Here is a 16,980-nt window from a genome sequence, read left to right as displayed (position 1 = left end):
CTATTTATCTGTATTTAATCTGAACTCGATCTGAAATGACCCATTTATAAAATCATATTCATCTTAACTCGAACTCAAGTTGAACCTGATATGAAAAGACCCATTTTATATGTTTATTTTAACTCGAACTCAACTAAAATTCAATTCGAACCCGACCTAAAAATATTTATAAACCGATTCGCGGGTTGTAATTAGATCATTTCAAGTTGACCTGAACCTGATCCGTTTATTAATCATGTTAATCAGGTCGACCCAAATTTGACTCGAACCTAATAATACCTGATCCTAACATGATTTTTTCGTGTTTGATTCGGATCATATTTTCATATCGGGTCAAAAATTATCACCCTTAATTTCAACTAGGAACATCTAATAGGAAAGTATATTACAACCATTTGAATCAATTAAATTCTTAGCGATTTTCCTTGGAATTGGATACATCTATGCTTTTAAATAATAAAAATGAGCCGTAATTCAATTAAGTTCATTGTTGCATACCACCAAAAAAAAAAAAAAAAGTTGCATTCATATGATTCACTCAAGTGCACAAAGTTTTTATAATCCAATTTTAAAAATTGGTAGCAAAATTGATAGGACATTTAGACATTTTTACAATTTTTTAAAAAGGCTAAATAACTTAAACCCCCTTATGTTTTCCTTCCAAAAGCAGTTTGCCCCCCTATATTTAAAAAATAACACTTAGCCCCCCTATGTTTTAAAGGAAAAAGACAAAAAATAATAAATGACCAAAATAACCCTTTGCTATTTAAATGTTAAATTATGGCTAAATAACTTTAAACCCCTTTTATTTTTCATCCAAAAGTAGTTTTCCCTGTATTTAAAAAATGACACTTAGCCCCCTATGTTTTAAAGAAAAAAAAATAGTAAATGATCAAAATAACTCCTTTACTATTCTAAATGTTAAAATTATTCTAACTAAAATATCCTTATTCAAGGTAACCTTAGATTTTTAGACAAAAAGAAAAGTAAAAATAAAAAATTTCACATAATCGTTGAAAGCTTAATCTTAACCAAACTTGATTGATATATAGGTAAAAAATTTCACTTGTTCCTAAAAAAACTCTCACAAAATTTTTACTGGTGCATGTATAAATTTTGTGAGAGTTTTTTTAGGAACAAGTGAAATTTTTTACCTATATATAAATAAGATTTGATTAAGATTAAGCTTTCAATGATTATGTTAGATTTTTTATTTTTTACTTTTATTTTTGTCTAAAAATCTAAGGTTACTTTAAATAAGGATGTTTCAGTTAGAATAATTTTAACATTTAGAATAGTAAAAGAGTTATTTTGGTCATTTACTATTTTTTTTTCTTTAAAACATAGGTGGCTAAGTGTCATTTTTTCAATACAGGAGGAAAACTGCTTTTGGATGGAAAATAAAAGGGACTTAAAGTTATTTAGCCATAATTTTAACATTTAAATAAAAGTAAGGGTTATTTTGGTCATTTATTATTTTTTTTTCTTTTTTCTTTAAAACATAAGTGGGCTAAGTGTCATTTTTTAAATATAAAAGGGAAAACTGCTTTTGGATAGAAAACACAGGAGGGTTGAAAATTATTTAGCCTTTTTTAAATGACATTTACAACTAGAGTCCATCTCAAATATATCATCATTTTTAATATGTATTTTTCGATAAATTTTAGTGTTCAGAATTGACCAATTAAAAAATAAATTTACCTAGCTAAAAAATTAATTAAACTAAGTTAAAAAATTAATTAAATATTATTAATAAAAATTAAATATAAAAATAGATGAAAACAATATAATTAACTCTATTATTTAGACATCTTTAATAATCATCCTAAAAATTATAAAACAATCCTCAGATTTTAACTTTTGTCCTGTATTTTTTAAAATATAATATTGCCTGTAACATGTTTTAATTAAATTAAAAAATAATTATAATTTTTTAAACGCGAGTATCTAAGAGTACAATCGTGGGCTGAGGGATTTTCTCCTGTTGGATTCAGAGAATCCCCACTTAACTAACATGCGGATAGGATTAATCTTGGCCTTTATCCAACAATATAAAATCCCTTTTAGCGTGAAATTTGCACTGGACAATGCATCTTAAACGTAGAATATAAGCCGCCGTGGCTAGAGTTCAATGGACAACTCGAAACAATCAAAATCAATAGGGACAAAAAAAAAAAAAAAAACCAGATTTGAGAGATTTTAAAGAGGTACGTAAAATAAAAAAGTTGAAGAAAAAATTTAAATTATTAAGAATGTAAAATTTGAGATTTATAATTTAAGATTAAATTTATTTTTTCATCTTAAAATTAATAATATGAATAAAATAAGTAATTAATGAGTTCATTAAAAAATTATAAAGAAACTTTTTTTATTATAGAGAATGATAGATTTTTATATTTTTGATGTCATATTAAAATCACATTGAAGATTATAAAAAAACCAGGAACCCTAACACACTTCTAATCGCGACTCCATCGACTTCTCACACAGTATCTCAAACATTATCAATGAAACAGATTAGTTTGTTCAAATGAAAGCGTCTGTTCTCTCACAATAAGACAAAACCAGCGAAAGCAGAGAGCGAGATGGGGACTATACACTAGAGTCTACTACAGAAGAATCCACTGCCATTTGGAGTTACTACTGTTGACTGTTCCTGCAATGTCCTCCATTTTAAACCATCTTGATCAGTCTTTGGTTTCGAAATAATCAAGAAGTATTTTTGGTATGTTTACACTGTCTTGATAAAATAATGGAGGAAAGGCAAAAGGAAGAAGACATCAGGCAGCTGTTCCTGCCATCTTCCAGTTCCACTTCTGCTGCATCTTCCTGCTTCCTCTAATTACAAAGAGGAATAAGAAAAAAACAGAGCCAGAAAAAAGATGGAATATAAGCATTAGCAACATGGCTTTCAACGCAAGCAAGAGATGGGGGGACGGAAGAATCCCCTCCGACACCGCACCCTCTTTTCCATGGTTCCCTTGTTTCCATAAGCTTTAATAACTAATTGTTTACTAATTAATCCTGCTATGGTTTCCCTTAATTCGGCTCTCTCTCTCTCTCTCCCTCTTCTTTGTTCTGCGTGCTCTGCGAGTGAGACTGAGTAATATGGAAGCATTTGTTGCTTGCCAGCTGCACTGCCAAAAGGATGATGAGAAAAAGGAGGAAGACGCTCCCTTGACTGCGGAGTAGAGTAATAAGCTATCGTTGTCTAGCTACCTGCTGCCTTTTGGCTTTTGCTTCCTCCATCTTTCTTGAGGGTGGTTCGAGGAGGCTTGGAGATGAGTCTCGCCATCGCGGAGAGGAAGCAGCAGCAGCGGCGGCAGCCAGGTGGGTTCGTCGGCGTCTTCTTCCATCTTTTGGATTGGAACCGCCGGCTCGCAAGGAAGAATCTTTTTCCCCGCAGGAAGCTCCTCCCTCCAGGTTTTTTCGCAGTTTGTTAATTTGTACTGTCAGTCTAATGTGCATTGCATTTGGAACGTTCACACGTTTGGTGTGTTGCACAGTTCGTGCTGCGAAAGCGTCGGTGACAGCGAAGACGTTCGCCGCTGATGAGAAGATGCCATTGGCGAAGTTACTTCTGGTAAAAAAAAAATTGATTTTGTTTCTCCTTTTCGCTCTCTGTGTCATTGATTCTTGCTAAAAAATCGATCTTTGGGGGCGACTATATGTTAGATTGATGATGAAAACCAGGGCGGTTTTCCGAGCATGAAAAAGCTAGACGATCTCGGACGTGGGATGCAGGCTCCTGGACTGGTGGCCAGGTTGATGGGTCTCGAGTCCATGCCTGTTGTCGCGCATGAAAGGCCGCGGAAGGCTACAGATTCCAGCTGCCTTTGCAACAGGGAAGAAAGCGGCGGGGTGTTTTACCGAATCGATCAGGATTTGTGTGTGGTGGAATCAGGTGGGATCAGGAAACAGGAGTGTAGACCGCAGAAGTTGCGGAAGACTGGAGGAGGGTTCTTGGAGAGGCCACCCATTGATGGAGGCCACGGCAAAGCTAGTCTCTCGGGAAAGAAGAAGACGGTGCTCTCTTCCTCCTCAAAGAATAAGCTTCACAAGCCTCCTTCGCCTGGGAAAAGCTCACGGCTACCATCGGGCAGGCTGATGAAGGCTGCAACTAGAATTCTGGAGCCTGGTTTGCAGGATAGAGGTCCGGCTAAAGTCGCAATAGCTTACAAAGATTCTTTAATCTTTGGTGCAGAAGGCGGTGAAGTTGTCGCTACCTTGAAGAACTCCAATGAGCCATTCGGTGATTCTGTTTCTGAGTCGAGCATGACCGATGGGAGGTCTGATGGAAAGCTCAGATTACAACTAGGTGCTGAAGAAAATCTGCGACCAAGGATTGGCTCATCTTCTTTTGATATCAGTAATGCCTCTTGCTCTCATACTGACTTTAAAGAAAGTAGTTTTATTTCGCTTGCCATGCACGCTGAACAGCCCATGGACAATGAGATATTTAAACCTTTTCAATCTAAGACGGTGGTGCAAAACATTGAGGAGGAACTCAGCGAAAAGAATGAACAAAGTGCACGCAAGACTAAGTTTGATAGGTCATCAAATATGTTTCGAAGGAATCAACTTAGGCAGAATCATGCCACTACTGTGAGGGAGAAAGTGGCATTTGGGACCAGCGTCTGTTCAAGTAGCCAAGGTGGAAGAGATGCAAATAAGATCAGAAGTGGAAAGGGTTCTGCTTTTGTGGTCAGGAACGCAAGTAATGGCAACCGCTCAAAGTTGGCCTATGAACAAAATGGCTATCGCAGGTCGTTTGGTACTAGCCCTACAAAGAACATGACGCAAAAGAGAACAACTAGTACTGTTTGTGGAGAACCTGCTGAAATCTTACGCTCGACCTCTACTAAGCAAAATGTTGGAATCAATTTTAGTGACCGAAAGGGGTTAGAACAAAACAGTTTCAGGTCTGTCAGCAAAAGATGCATCAAAAGCAATTCAAACTGCAAAAGTGGCAATGAATTTGATTTCAAGAGCAGTGACATTGTTTGTTTCACATTCAATTCACCAGTTAAGCACATACGTATATCACCTTCAAACGAGGAACAGAAGATGAATATCAGGTCTACAAATGGGTACTTTAATAACATTGGTTGTGATGCAACATTGGAGTTGGATGCGCGGAATAGCATAGTATCTAACAGAATAGCTACATTGAGAGGAGATGAATCAAGAAATCTGCTTGAAGAAAATAGTAAGGAATTAACTTTCATGGATCATGACTTGCTAGTTGGGGCTGCGATGTCTTTTCCTTGTCTCCAAGATCTGGGAGCTGCTTTTATATCTGGACAGAATGAACATAAACAGATTAGCGCCTGCTCCAAGGAAAATGCCATGTCTTCCTCCTTAGGCTCATCTAGTTTTCCTACTTCACAAAAACAGGTGAAATGCAATGTCCTTATGGCATCCACCATTTATTTTAATTATGAAGTGCTTGTAGTTTGAATGCTCCTTGACTAGAGCATATCTAGCTCTAAACCAATAGGATTATATCTAGCACACCCCTTTTTGTCTCCCATTTTAGACTCTTTAATCTAAAATCTAGATACATATCATCGGCAATATTGTTTCCCCTAGCAAGTATATAAAATGTTTAGCATGTTACATGGTCAGTGCTATGACTGAGTTATATGAAATAAGCACAAAATAGTTGAGCCTCATGGCTTGGTGATAAGCTTGATTTGAGAAGGAAAGAAATTTGGAAAATTTTATATATTTTACATGTTAGATTTTACAAGAACTGACTTTTATTATTGCTAAAAATAAATTGCTCGGAGTTCCTCATGCTATGGTGGTTGCTCGGTTTGATTCCTCTGACATTTGATTTCATTTTCCATCAGGACAACGTTAAAACTCGTCCTGCTTCAATTCTTGAAATGGAAAGTAGTCAGCTTAGCCCAATATCCATTCTGGAGGCTTCATTTTCAAATGATAGTTGCTCAATTGGGAGCCTCAATGCCAGTTCAGGTGCTACAAAATTTATTATTTTTTCTCACTTTGAGCTCCTTTGTATATATATGTTTACTACTCCCATGAACATTGAGATTGAGAGCTAAGACCATATTTCGTCTACCATGTGCTTGCTTTCAGTCGGAAAGCTGCAGGTTGGTTTGGTGGGAAATTGCAACACACCACAATCAACTGATACAGACGTTGATCTTTTGGATTCAGCAACTTCAGTTGATCTCAGAAGGTCTATTTTAGATAAAATCCAGCATCTGAGTCGCATAACTTCAAGTGCCGATGACATTCCTTATGAAGTTGGATTCTCAAACTTTGAATTTTTTGAAGCTAGGCGTTTCATTTCAAATGCAGTGCTGTTGTTTGAAAATTTCACCTCGTCAGATACCGGTTCTTTTGGCATTTCTCTAGAATCAACTCTTTTAGACTTGCTACAAGGTGTTTGTGATGCTCTTCTTGTACCAACAGTTGATCCCCGTTATAGAGGGGTAAAAGAAACAGATCGACTAAGAGAGTTGCTATTCGATTGCATGATCGAATGCCTGGATTCTAAGTATAGCTTTTCTTGCAAGTCTGGTTACATGACGTACTTTAAGAAGCCTTTCCTTTTAAACCGAGAGAAATTGATGGAAGAACTTCACAAGCAAATAACAGATTGGATGGATTTGGCAGGCAAGTTTTTGGATGATTTGGTCAAGAACGAAATGAAATCAACAACTGAAAATTGGACAGTCTGCAAGATAGAAGCATGTGAGGCTGGCATGGAATTAGAGAGCAACATTCTTCAGGCTTTGGTGGAAGAAATTCTGATTGATTTCTACTAGTGGATGCTTAGTGACTAAAGGAGTTCGACAAGATAACTGGTCTTATAAACAAGCTCTGATATATTTTGTGTTTCTTGCTTTCTTCACTGTAATTATATATGACACTAAGAAGCTAGAAATCAAGTTTTGTTCAAACTGCAAGAAGAAGATTTGTGAGTTCTTGACTTATTCTTGCTTAAACTCTGGGATGGTGCGTTGGGTTTATTTGGATACAGACTCGCTTTGTTGCTTCAATCTATATATTATTTTACTGCCAAGATTTCATTTTACTCAATGTGCTTACTTTGTGTTGCAAGTTCTTCATGTTTTGCAAATTATGAATAATAATGTTATCAAAATTTTATCATAGTTGTTATTAAATTATAAGTTAGATATTATTAAACTAAAAAATAACATTAAATTTATACACAAATCTAAACTCTAATTTTATTCCTACTAACTCACCAACCAAAATTTGGGAACCATGGGCATGCAACAGACTTGCTCAATCATGGCTTGCTCACTCCAATTGGATGAGCGCATCTGCGCATGGAGCCCACCCACTTCTCCTCCAGTAAGTTTTTAATCCAAACCACTTAATCGGCTGTATCTTTCCTAATCGGCTGGCAGATAGAATTACCTCCCGCACCAGAGTTGGGTGAATTTCGAGTGTCCAAGTATACCGTCACTTTGGAGAGTCTATTCGACTTAAAATTCAATTTCCACAAACTACTCCTAGAGGACATCTTATACATCTTCGAGCTTAGTCCCATCCAAGCCAGATTATCCGACAACTTTGATAAGAATTTCAGCGCACTTTTGATGTTTTATCTAATTGATTTTCTTTTCTTATTTTGTAACTGAAGTTATGTGGAAAGATTGTGTGTCTGAGTCCACCAAGATGGGCGATGAAGAAATGAACCAGTGCGGAGAAGCTGAGTTGGCTTACTGCGACATCTTGTCGATCGTCTCAACCAAGAAGCTGATCGGTAAAGAGGATGCCAACAAGGCCTCGGGCAGTGATGTGGCGGTTAATGCTAAAGAATTGCCACCTCCATGGCCCTCCATGGTGGCAGACCAAGCCCCTTCCGAGTCCACTTCTGACGTGCCTCTGCGTGTTTGTCACAAGAGGCATCGATAGGCCACCCTTATGTTGGTGTAATCGACCTCCAATGTTTTAAAGTCCAAAAAATTTGTTTAATGGAACTTGATCAAGGGAAGTCCTAGTAGTGGCTAGGCAAGGGTGAGAAGTTAACCGAGTGACTATTTTTAACTGCGGTTAGCCAAGGGAAATCCTAGTTGTGGCTAGGCAAGAGAAATCTCAATGGATCATGGAAGCAAGGTAGAAGGATTCGATAGGTCTGGAGGACCCGATATCGAATCCCTAGTGGGTCGATCCAATACTAAGTCTTGGTGAGTGAAGCCAGGTGGAGAAAATCTTAGGGGGAGGTAACCTTAGGTCCTGGTGAGTGAAGCTAGGTGGAGAAAATCTTAGGGGGAGGTAACTCTAGGTTCTGGTGAATAAATCTATATTAAGAAATTCCTAGGGAGAGGTAATCTTAAGTAACGGAAAATCTTGGAGGAGTGCACGCCAAGCAAGGTTGATCGGATGATTTTTGGTTTACCGCTTGCGGTCGACAGGACCAGCGGATCTTGGTAAATCTAAGTTTAGTTTTACCATACTATTGTGCATTACTATTATTGTTGTTGCTAATTGAGTATTATAGGAAAAGTCTTGGTCGATCAGACGATCATATACTGCGCAAAGAAAGTCCAAACAAGTTTGGAGGATCAAATGTTTGGCAGGTATGTTAAGGTAATCAACTAGAGTGAAGCGATGGGGAAGTCGTGTTCCGGAAAGGGACAAACCCTTTGTCACTGATCTAACTGAAGAAATTGGGAGATTTCTAAGTTGAGATCAAGATAGATATTATTGTCTATTACTCATGCATCATATCTATGTGCTAACTTTATGTTGTAGGGATATCTATTATATACTGTGCATCTAACTCTGTTTTATAGAATCTATGTGGATCGGTCGACTGAACCCAGGATCGATCCATCGAACCAGATATGACAAGCACAGTGTCAAATTCGATCTCGGCAGAAGTTGAAAACTGTAGGGATCGATCGACCAATCATGGTAATCAGTTGATCGATCAATTAAATGCTCTTAATCGCACGAAGATCGGATCTCGGTGAAGAAGGAAAGCATAGTGTTCAGTAGACCGATATAAGGTTCGGTCGACCGAACAGATCAGTCGACCAAAGGGTTTTTCAGTCGACCGATCAACACTTATAAAAGCAAGCCTCGAGCACCAAGCTGAAGTAACTTTTGCGATGCAAATTCTTGGATCTAATCTTCTCATGCTTTTATCATTCAACACCTCAACTTCACGTGCAAGCTACTACGCCGAGAAGTATTGATGTGTTTCAACATCTATTTCTATTGTCGGTATATTTTAGTTACGCTTGCATTGTTTACTTTCTAAAAGATAATAGTGTGTTACTATCTTTTCATCTATACGAATTGCTTCTTTCCGAAGATTTTGAGAAGAAGAATTATAGTGAATTTTCCAACTGTGTGATCAAGGATCGCAGGTCTTGGAGTAGGAATCGACATAGGCTCCGAACCAAATAACCACCTGAATCTTATTTTATTTTTCACTACTTTACTTTGATCTATTTATTTTGACAAAAAGAAAAAGTTTTAAGAAGCGATATTCACCCCCCTCTCTATCGCTTCCTTTCGATCCTTCACCCTGGACACCCACCCTGCGAGAGAGAGGGGTTTCTAAGTATGCAGGAACTTAGGAGCACGAGAGGTCGAGTGAAAGACACAGCTAGTGAGAAGGACGACACGAGAGAGAACGGGCAGGCTCAGTGTGTTCGAGGGATGAGACACTGCGGAAGAGTATGCTAGCGGATAAGAAGGAGGCGTACGATGTTTCCGAGGGACGAGAAGTCGAAGCAAAAGACTGCTCGAGAATGCCAGAAAATGGGTTCGGGTGAGCCCTATTTCGGATGGCCGAAATCACCCAAGCGAGCGGAACTGGAGCAGAAGACTCGGACAGAAAGTCAACCAAGAGTTGACTCTAGTCCGGGTGTTCGGATCACCCAGGTCAGCTAGGGTGCCTCGGGTGTGAGCCCGCGGTTGCAAGCTGGTTCAGCCCGGTCAGGGTGCCCGGACCTGGTCTAAGCGCTCGGACTAGAAAACTTATCAAAACACCATCTGTTGTGATTCGGTACAATAAGGATAAAGTTCTATCCACCTCCAAACGTCTTGAACCCTTCCAGACGCCCCGATCAAGCTATAAATAAAGTTATGATCCCAGTAGCTTAGAACAACACTTGAAAATGATTCTCTTTTCTGTTCTAGTATTTGTTGTGACTTGTCAACATCGTAAGAGGCTACTCCGCCCCAATAAGTATTTTTTGGTGAGCTTTAACTGTCTTGAATTAGAAATCCTCTGATTGAAAACCAAGTAACTCTTTTTGTGCCTCTGTCTTTAGTTAATTTACTTTTTATTTATTTTTTACAAGTGTTTGGTTTAATTAAGTTATAAGTCGAGAAAAGTTTACTTTTATATTTTTTAGGGCTATTCACCCCCACCCCTCTAGCCAATCGCCTGGGGACCAACAAATGGTATCAAAGCAAGGACACTTCAGAAGGACTAACCATCGATTGAAGCAAAATCAATGGCCAGACCAAGCCTCATCCCACTAAAGTTCGAGGGGGAGTTCGCACACTGGAAACGTCAAATGAAAGTATTTCTAAGAACCGACTTTGAAATTCTTTTAATAATTAAGTACGATTTTGTAATTCCCAGAGATCAGCAAGGCATAGAGAAAGAAGAATACCTCTGGATGAAGAAGGAGCAAAGCGATTACGTAGCCAATAGTAGAGCGGAATATCACCTATTAAGTGTATTACCGCCTCAAGAAGTAAATCGCATCGAAAGCTACACATCGGCAAAAGACCTCTGGGAGAAGTTCTTGGAACTCCATGAAGGAACATCCGAAGCGAAGCTTGCACAATGGGACATTCTTCGAAACAAGCTAATGAACATTCGTCTTGAGAAAGGTGAGAAGGTAGTCGAACTACATGCTAAGATTAAGGAGCTAATCACCAGACTGGTCAACCTCAGTGAAACGGTAATCAATCGGGACTCGGTACGCTACGCACTCAATGCTTTTCCCAAGAGTCCATAATGGACCTCGATAATTGACGCCTACTACATCTCGAAGAACTTGGAGGTAAGTACCCTAGAGGAACTTTTTTCAACTTTAGAATTACATGAAATCAGATGTGCAGGTAAACAAAAGAATCAATCCAGAATCTAGCACTAAAAGCCATCAAAAAGGATGAACCTGAGTCAGACTCAGATTTGGAAGGAGACCAAGAAGCTTACATGGTAAGAAAATTTAGGAAATTTTTTAAATCTAACAAATTTAAAGAAATATAGAATAGAAAAAATCTTAGAAATAGAAGAAAGGTTCGATGCTACCAGTGTCAAAAAGAAGGACACATAAAAGAGGACTGCCCAGAACTCAAAAAGTAAAAAAGATAAGAGGCCAAAGCAAAACAAGCACAAGAATCTCAATGCCACTTGGGACGAAAGCTCATCATCCGAATGAGAAATAGAAGCATACGTCGGACTAGCACTGATGGCTAGCCACAAAGAACAAAGCACTTCAGAAGCTAGCATCGATGAAGGGGGAGCGACTTTAGATGAATACACTGAAGCAGGGGGAGAATCAAGCTTTAGATTTGACATGATAAGTGAGGTATGCCTCTTACCTCCTGATCAACTATATTATGATATTAAATCAATATGCAAATTGAAAACTAAAAATAACAAATTAAAAAAAGGAAAATTTAGAAATAAAAAGAATTTTAACAAAATCATGCTTAATAGAAGATCTAGATAAGTTAAAAAATTAAAAATACTAATTTGAAAGAACAAATCAAATTTTTCTATTACAAATTTTAGGAACTATAAAGGATTAAATTGATATTATAGATTTCATAAGGTCATATCAGAAAAATAACAAAAACATACGTCCTTAGAAAATACTTGATTAACCTAATAGGAAGGAACCTATATTGGGTTCCAAAATAATGCTTAGTTTAAATTATGTATATTTCTAAGTTTAATTTATTTTAATTGTCTAATATGGTTCTTGTATAATTCCTTTTCAAAATTAATTTTCCTATCTGTAGAATTTTTTAAAAAAATATTTTGGCCATTGTATTATTTTTTATGATCTTTTTAATATTATCATAGAGTTACTTTTACAAATTTATTTTTCTATAAAAATTTATCACATTCTCTATCCAAAAAAAATTTATGAAATTTTTTGACTGTTATTGAATTCTCTGTGAATTTACTATTAAAATAATAGTTTTTAATATTAAAAATTCTTGAATACTCAATTTTTAACTTTTTTTTTTGCAAAAATATTTACACTATTATATTCTCAAAAAAAAATTCAAGATTTTTTGAACCTAAAAACTATTTATTAAGCATCTTTAGGAAAAAAATCATCTTTCTGTAGCAAATAATTTAATGCTTAAATTTATTTTATTTTCTCATAAAAATTTTTATTTCAGAATTTTTCAACAAATAAAATATTTTTTAGAATTACTTTTTAATCACAAAAATTAGAATTTTAAGTACAAATTTTTAAAAATTTTCCTAAGTATAAGTCACTGTTTTTAATGTCGAGTATAAATTCCTTAGACTTTAATTTCAACTTAATTTAGTAAAAATCCCTATTTTTAATGTGATCAAAGGCGGAGAGTTATAAGTTAAATTTAAAAGAGAGCTATATTTTTTCAAAATATTAGATATTTACTATTTCAAACTTGCATAATCATTTAATGTCTTTAATTTAATATCTTTTTTTATCCTAACTTAACATGGGTTGATCCACATCAAAAAGAGAGAGATTGTAAGTACCTCGTGATGATTTTGATGTGATTAGCCAAGTCAAGTTAAGTCATATTGTTATTTTGATGTCTTGTGTCTAAGTGTATAGGAACTTAGGAGCATGGGAGGTCGAGCGAAAGATGCAGCTAGCGAAGAGGACGGCACGTGAGAGAGTCGACGGGTTCAGTGCGTCTGAGGGATGAGGTATTGTGGAAAAGTACGTTGGCGGACAAGAAGGAGTCGCACAGCGTTTCCGAGGGACTAAAAGTCAGAGCGGAAGACTACTCGAGAAGGACGGAAAATGGATTCGGGTGAGCCCTTTTCTGGATGGCCGAAATCACCCAAGTGAGCGGAACCAGAGTGGAAGACCCGGACAGAAAGTCAATCGAGAGCTGACTCTAGTCCGGGCGCTCGGAGCTATTCCGGGCTCTCGGATCACCTGGGGCAGCCAGGGTGAGGGCGCCCCGAGTGCGAGCTTGCGGGCTGGTTCAGCCTGGTCCAGGCACCCGAACCTGGTCCAGGCGCCCCGGACCAGAAAATTTATCGAAACTCCATCTTTGTGATCCGGTACAATGAAGATAAAGTTTTATCGATGTCCAGGCGCCTGGAACCCTTCCAGGCGCCCCGATCTGGGGTATAAATACAACCTTGATCATAGTAACTTAGAACAATACTTGAAAAATATTCTCTTTTCTGTTCTACTAGTTGTTTGTAAGCTACAATGTTGTAAGAGGCTACTCCACCCCAAGGTTGCAAACCAAATAGTTCTTTCTGTACCTCTATCTTTGGTTAATTTACTTCTTACTTCTTTTTTACAAGTGTTTGGTTTAATTAAACTATAAGTCGAGAAGGTTTACTTTTATATTTTTCAGGGTTATTCACCCCCCTAGTCGGTCGCCAAGGGACCAACAGGTCCTTCTAGGTCGATTGATCCCATCGTAGCGCTGCCACTCTTTTCTCAGCCCCCTCTCGAGGAGGGCCCCACATCTAAAATTACTTCTAAGTCCACACCTAGAACCAAGTCAACCTTGCATGAGCCTGTAGGATCAGCACCACACTTAGGTTGCCCTCTCAGAGCTGGCTAAGTACCAATCATTCAAAGCCCCTCTCTCCTCAATACATGATAAAGATGAAGAGTCAGTTAGCTCAGGTCTGGATTGACTACGTGGAAGACATAGCTGAGTGCTCCCTAGTAGAAGTGGTTGACCGCTTCTCTCAAGACATCATAGGGGTGAGCTTTCTCTATCACCTAGATATCACATAGATTTTTCATCCTTTGCACTTTGTTTCAACTTCTCTCTTTTGTTAGTTTTGGATGACTGGCTTATCCATGTGCTAAAAGACGACAGAGGTAAGCCATGCTTACTAGACCTTGAAGGATTCCAAGGGAGGAGCAGGAACTTTCCAAACTCCCAATAAGTAGCGAGAGACATAGAAAGTCCTTACTGAAGAAAAGGAAAGAAAACTCGCTCAGGCAACACCATGGGAAAACTTCAAAAACAACTCTAGACCACCGAGTCTCGCCTCCATTCTGAGAAATTCAAAAAGTATGGGTCATCTTGGACCTAGATCATAAGAATGCTGAGGCTAGAACCCTTTCTTTAAAGTTAAAAGAGGTAGAGACGACCCATGTCTGACCGTGAAGGACCTACAACTCGAGGAAAAGTAGCAAGCACTGGATAATAAGAATGCCGAGCTGGAGGAACTAAAGGTTGAGTTGGCTAGCTACAAGGTCAGAGAAGCCGAATGACTTGAGGCCATCAAGATGAATTATCTGTGCTCACGGGAATTTAATACTCTCCTCGGTCGGCGGACTTCAAAAATGTTTGGTTATGGGGCGGAGAGGGCAATGAAGCAACTCAGATCAGCCAGTCATCTAACCGTGGACCTCCCCCTGAATTTCATTAGCGGCTAGAAGATCCTAGAGGGCATTTTGGATGACACCTTCTCAGACTTTACGTAGTACTCTTAGGAGACACTTTTTCTTCAGGATTTCATCTGCCCAACTTTGTAAAAGCTCAAAAACTCATGCTATTTTGTTGTATATATATCCTTCTACCGATTTTTACCCTCTACATTTTTTCCTTAGCATTGTGCCAATTTATATGCACAAACTTGTACAAGTGGTGTTTAAACAGACCCAAAACGCCTAAGCTTATTTTGCTAATAAACCGAATGACCGACTGAATGATGTCGAGTGAGTGGTTGAATGGTGGAATGGTGTAGAACGAGCGGCTAAATAATGTCGAGCGAGCGGCGGAATGGTGTCGAGCGAGCAGCTGAGCGAGTCACGGAATGGTGCTGAGTGAGCGGATGAATGATGTCGAGCGAGCGACTAAATGGTACTGAGCGGGCCGCTACATGGTGCAAAGTGGGTGGTTCAATGGTGTCGAGCGAGCGACGGAATTGTACTAAGTGAGTGACTGAATAGTGCTGAGCAAGCGACTGAATGGTGTTGACTGAGCGATTAAATGCTGTCGAGTGAGGCAGAATGGTGTTGAGCGAGCAACTGAATGGTGTTGAGCGAGCAATGGAATGGTGTCAAGCGAGCGGCTGAAAATTATTGAGTGAGTGATAGAATGGTGCTAAGCGAACGATGGAATAGTACCAGGTGAGCCACTTAATAATACTGAGTGAGCAGCGGAAAGGTGTCGAGCGAGCGACGGAATGGTTCCGAGTGAGCAACAACATAATTTCTCAGTAAGAACACAAGGAACCCCCTCCCCCCAATGACTTGGCTTTAGAACACACACATTAAGGGCGTGAGCAAGTACACTTATAACTCGGGCAAGCGGCATGAGTACCTGGAACCTTGAGCGCATGATCAAGCATGCTTATAACTAGGCGCTAAGTCTCGAGACTCTGGAACTTGGTCGCATGACCAAACACACTTATAATTCGATCGAGCGACACGAGAGTCTAAAACTTAGCCATGTGAGCAAGCACACTTATAAATTGACAGTAAGGCTCGAGACTCTAGAACTTGGGCACATGATCAAGCACACTTATAACTAGCCCGAGCGACATAAGAGTCTGGAACTTGGGCTTGTGACGATGTGAGCAAGCACGCTTATAACTTGGTCAAGTGACACAAGAATCTAGAATTTGGGCACGTGAGCAAGCACACTTATAACTTGACGCTAAAGCTAGAGAGTCTAGAATATTGGGCGTGTGAGAAAGCACGCATATAACTCGGTGCTAAGGCTCGAGAGTTTGAAATTAAACCTCTGACCAACTAGCTGGTCGTAGGATATAGGGAAACCCACTTATAACTCAGTACTAAGGCACGAGAATCTAGAATTGAACCTCTGATCGATTGGAGATTGGAAGGCATGGAAAATCCTCTTATAACTCAGTGCTAAGGCATGAGCGTCTGAATTGAACCTTCGACCGATTAGCTGATCGAAGGGCACAAGGAAAACTACTTATAAATCAATGATAAGGTACAAGAGTCTAGAATTGAACCTCTTACTGACTGGCTGGTTAGAGGGCATGGGGAAACACGCTTAAAACTCAGTTCTAAGGTACAAGAGTTTAGAATTGAACCTCTGACCGGATGGCTAGTCGGAGGGCACAGGAAAACCTCCTTATAACTTGGTGCTAAGGCACGAGAGTTTGGAATTGAACCTCCGAGTGACTGGCTAGTCAGAGAGCACGGGAAAACTCACTTATAACTTGACATTAAGGCACGAGACTCTAGAATTGCACCTTCAACTGGATGGCAAGTCGGAGGGCACAGGGAAACCCGCTTATAATTAACTCTACGCTAAGACACGAGAGTCTAAAATTGAACCTCCAATCGGCTGGCTGGTCGGAGGGCATGGGGAAACTTACTTATAACTCAACACTAAGGCACGAGAGTCTAGAATTGAACCTTCAACCTGCTGGTTGGTTAGAGGGAATGGAGAAACCTGCTTATAACTTAGTGCTAAGGCACGAGATTTTGGAATTGAACCTCTGACCAACCAGCTGATTGAAGGGTGCGAGGAAATCTGCTTATAACTCAATACTAAGGCACGAGAGTCTAAAATTGAACCTTTGACTGACTGGATGGTCAGAGGGAATGGGAAAATCCACTTATAACTTAGCACTAAGGCACGAAAGTCTGAAATTGAACCTCCAACCAACTCGCTGGTCGGAGGGCATGGGGGAAACTCTCTTATAACTTGACACTAAGGCATGAGAGTTAGGAATTGAACCTCTGATCGGCTGATTGGTCGGAGGGTATGAGGAACTTGCTTATAACTCGGTGATAAGGCATGAGAGTT

General features: G+C 38.9%; 1 protein-coding gene across 1 annotated transcript; it reads left to right on the top strand.

The window, feature by feature from the left end:
- Positions 1-2,693: 2,693 nt before the first annotated feature.
- LOC121992966 lies at positions 2,694-7,051 on the top strand. The gene is made up of 6 exons (XM_042547625.1): positions 2,694-2,975; positions 3,133-3,423; positions 3,507-3,583; positions 3,676-5,397; positions 5,856-5,982; positions 6,106-7,051. The coding sequence occupies exons 2-6, from the start codon at positions 3,282-3,284 to the stop codon at positions 6,798-6,800; spliced, it is 2,763 nt and encodes a 920-aa protein (XP_042403559.1). The 5' UTR covers positions 2,694-2,975; positions 3,133-3,281; the 3' UTR covers positions 6,801-7,051.
- Positions 7,052-16,980: the final 9,929 nt, after the last annotated feature.

Source organism: Zingiber officinale, chromosome 6B (genome assembly GCF_018446385.1).
Source record: "Zingiber officinale cultivar Zhangliang chromosome 6B, Zo_v1.1, whole genome shotgun sequence".
Classification (NCBI taxonomy): Eukaryota; Viridiplantae; Streptophyta; class Magnoliopsida; order Zingiberales; family Zingiberaceae; genus Zingiber; species Zingiber officinale.
This window is presented reverse-complemented; position numbering and strand designations above follow the sequence as displayed.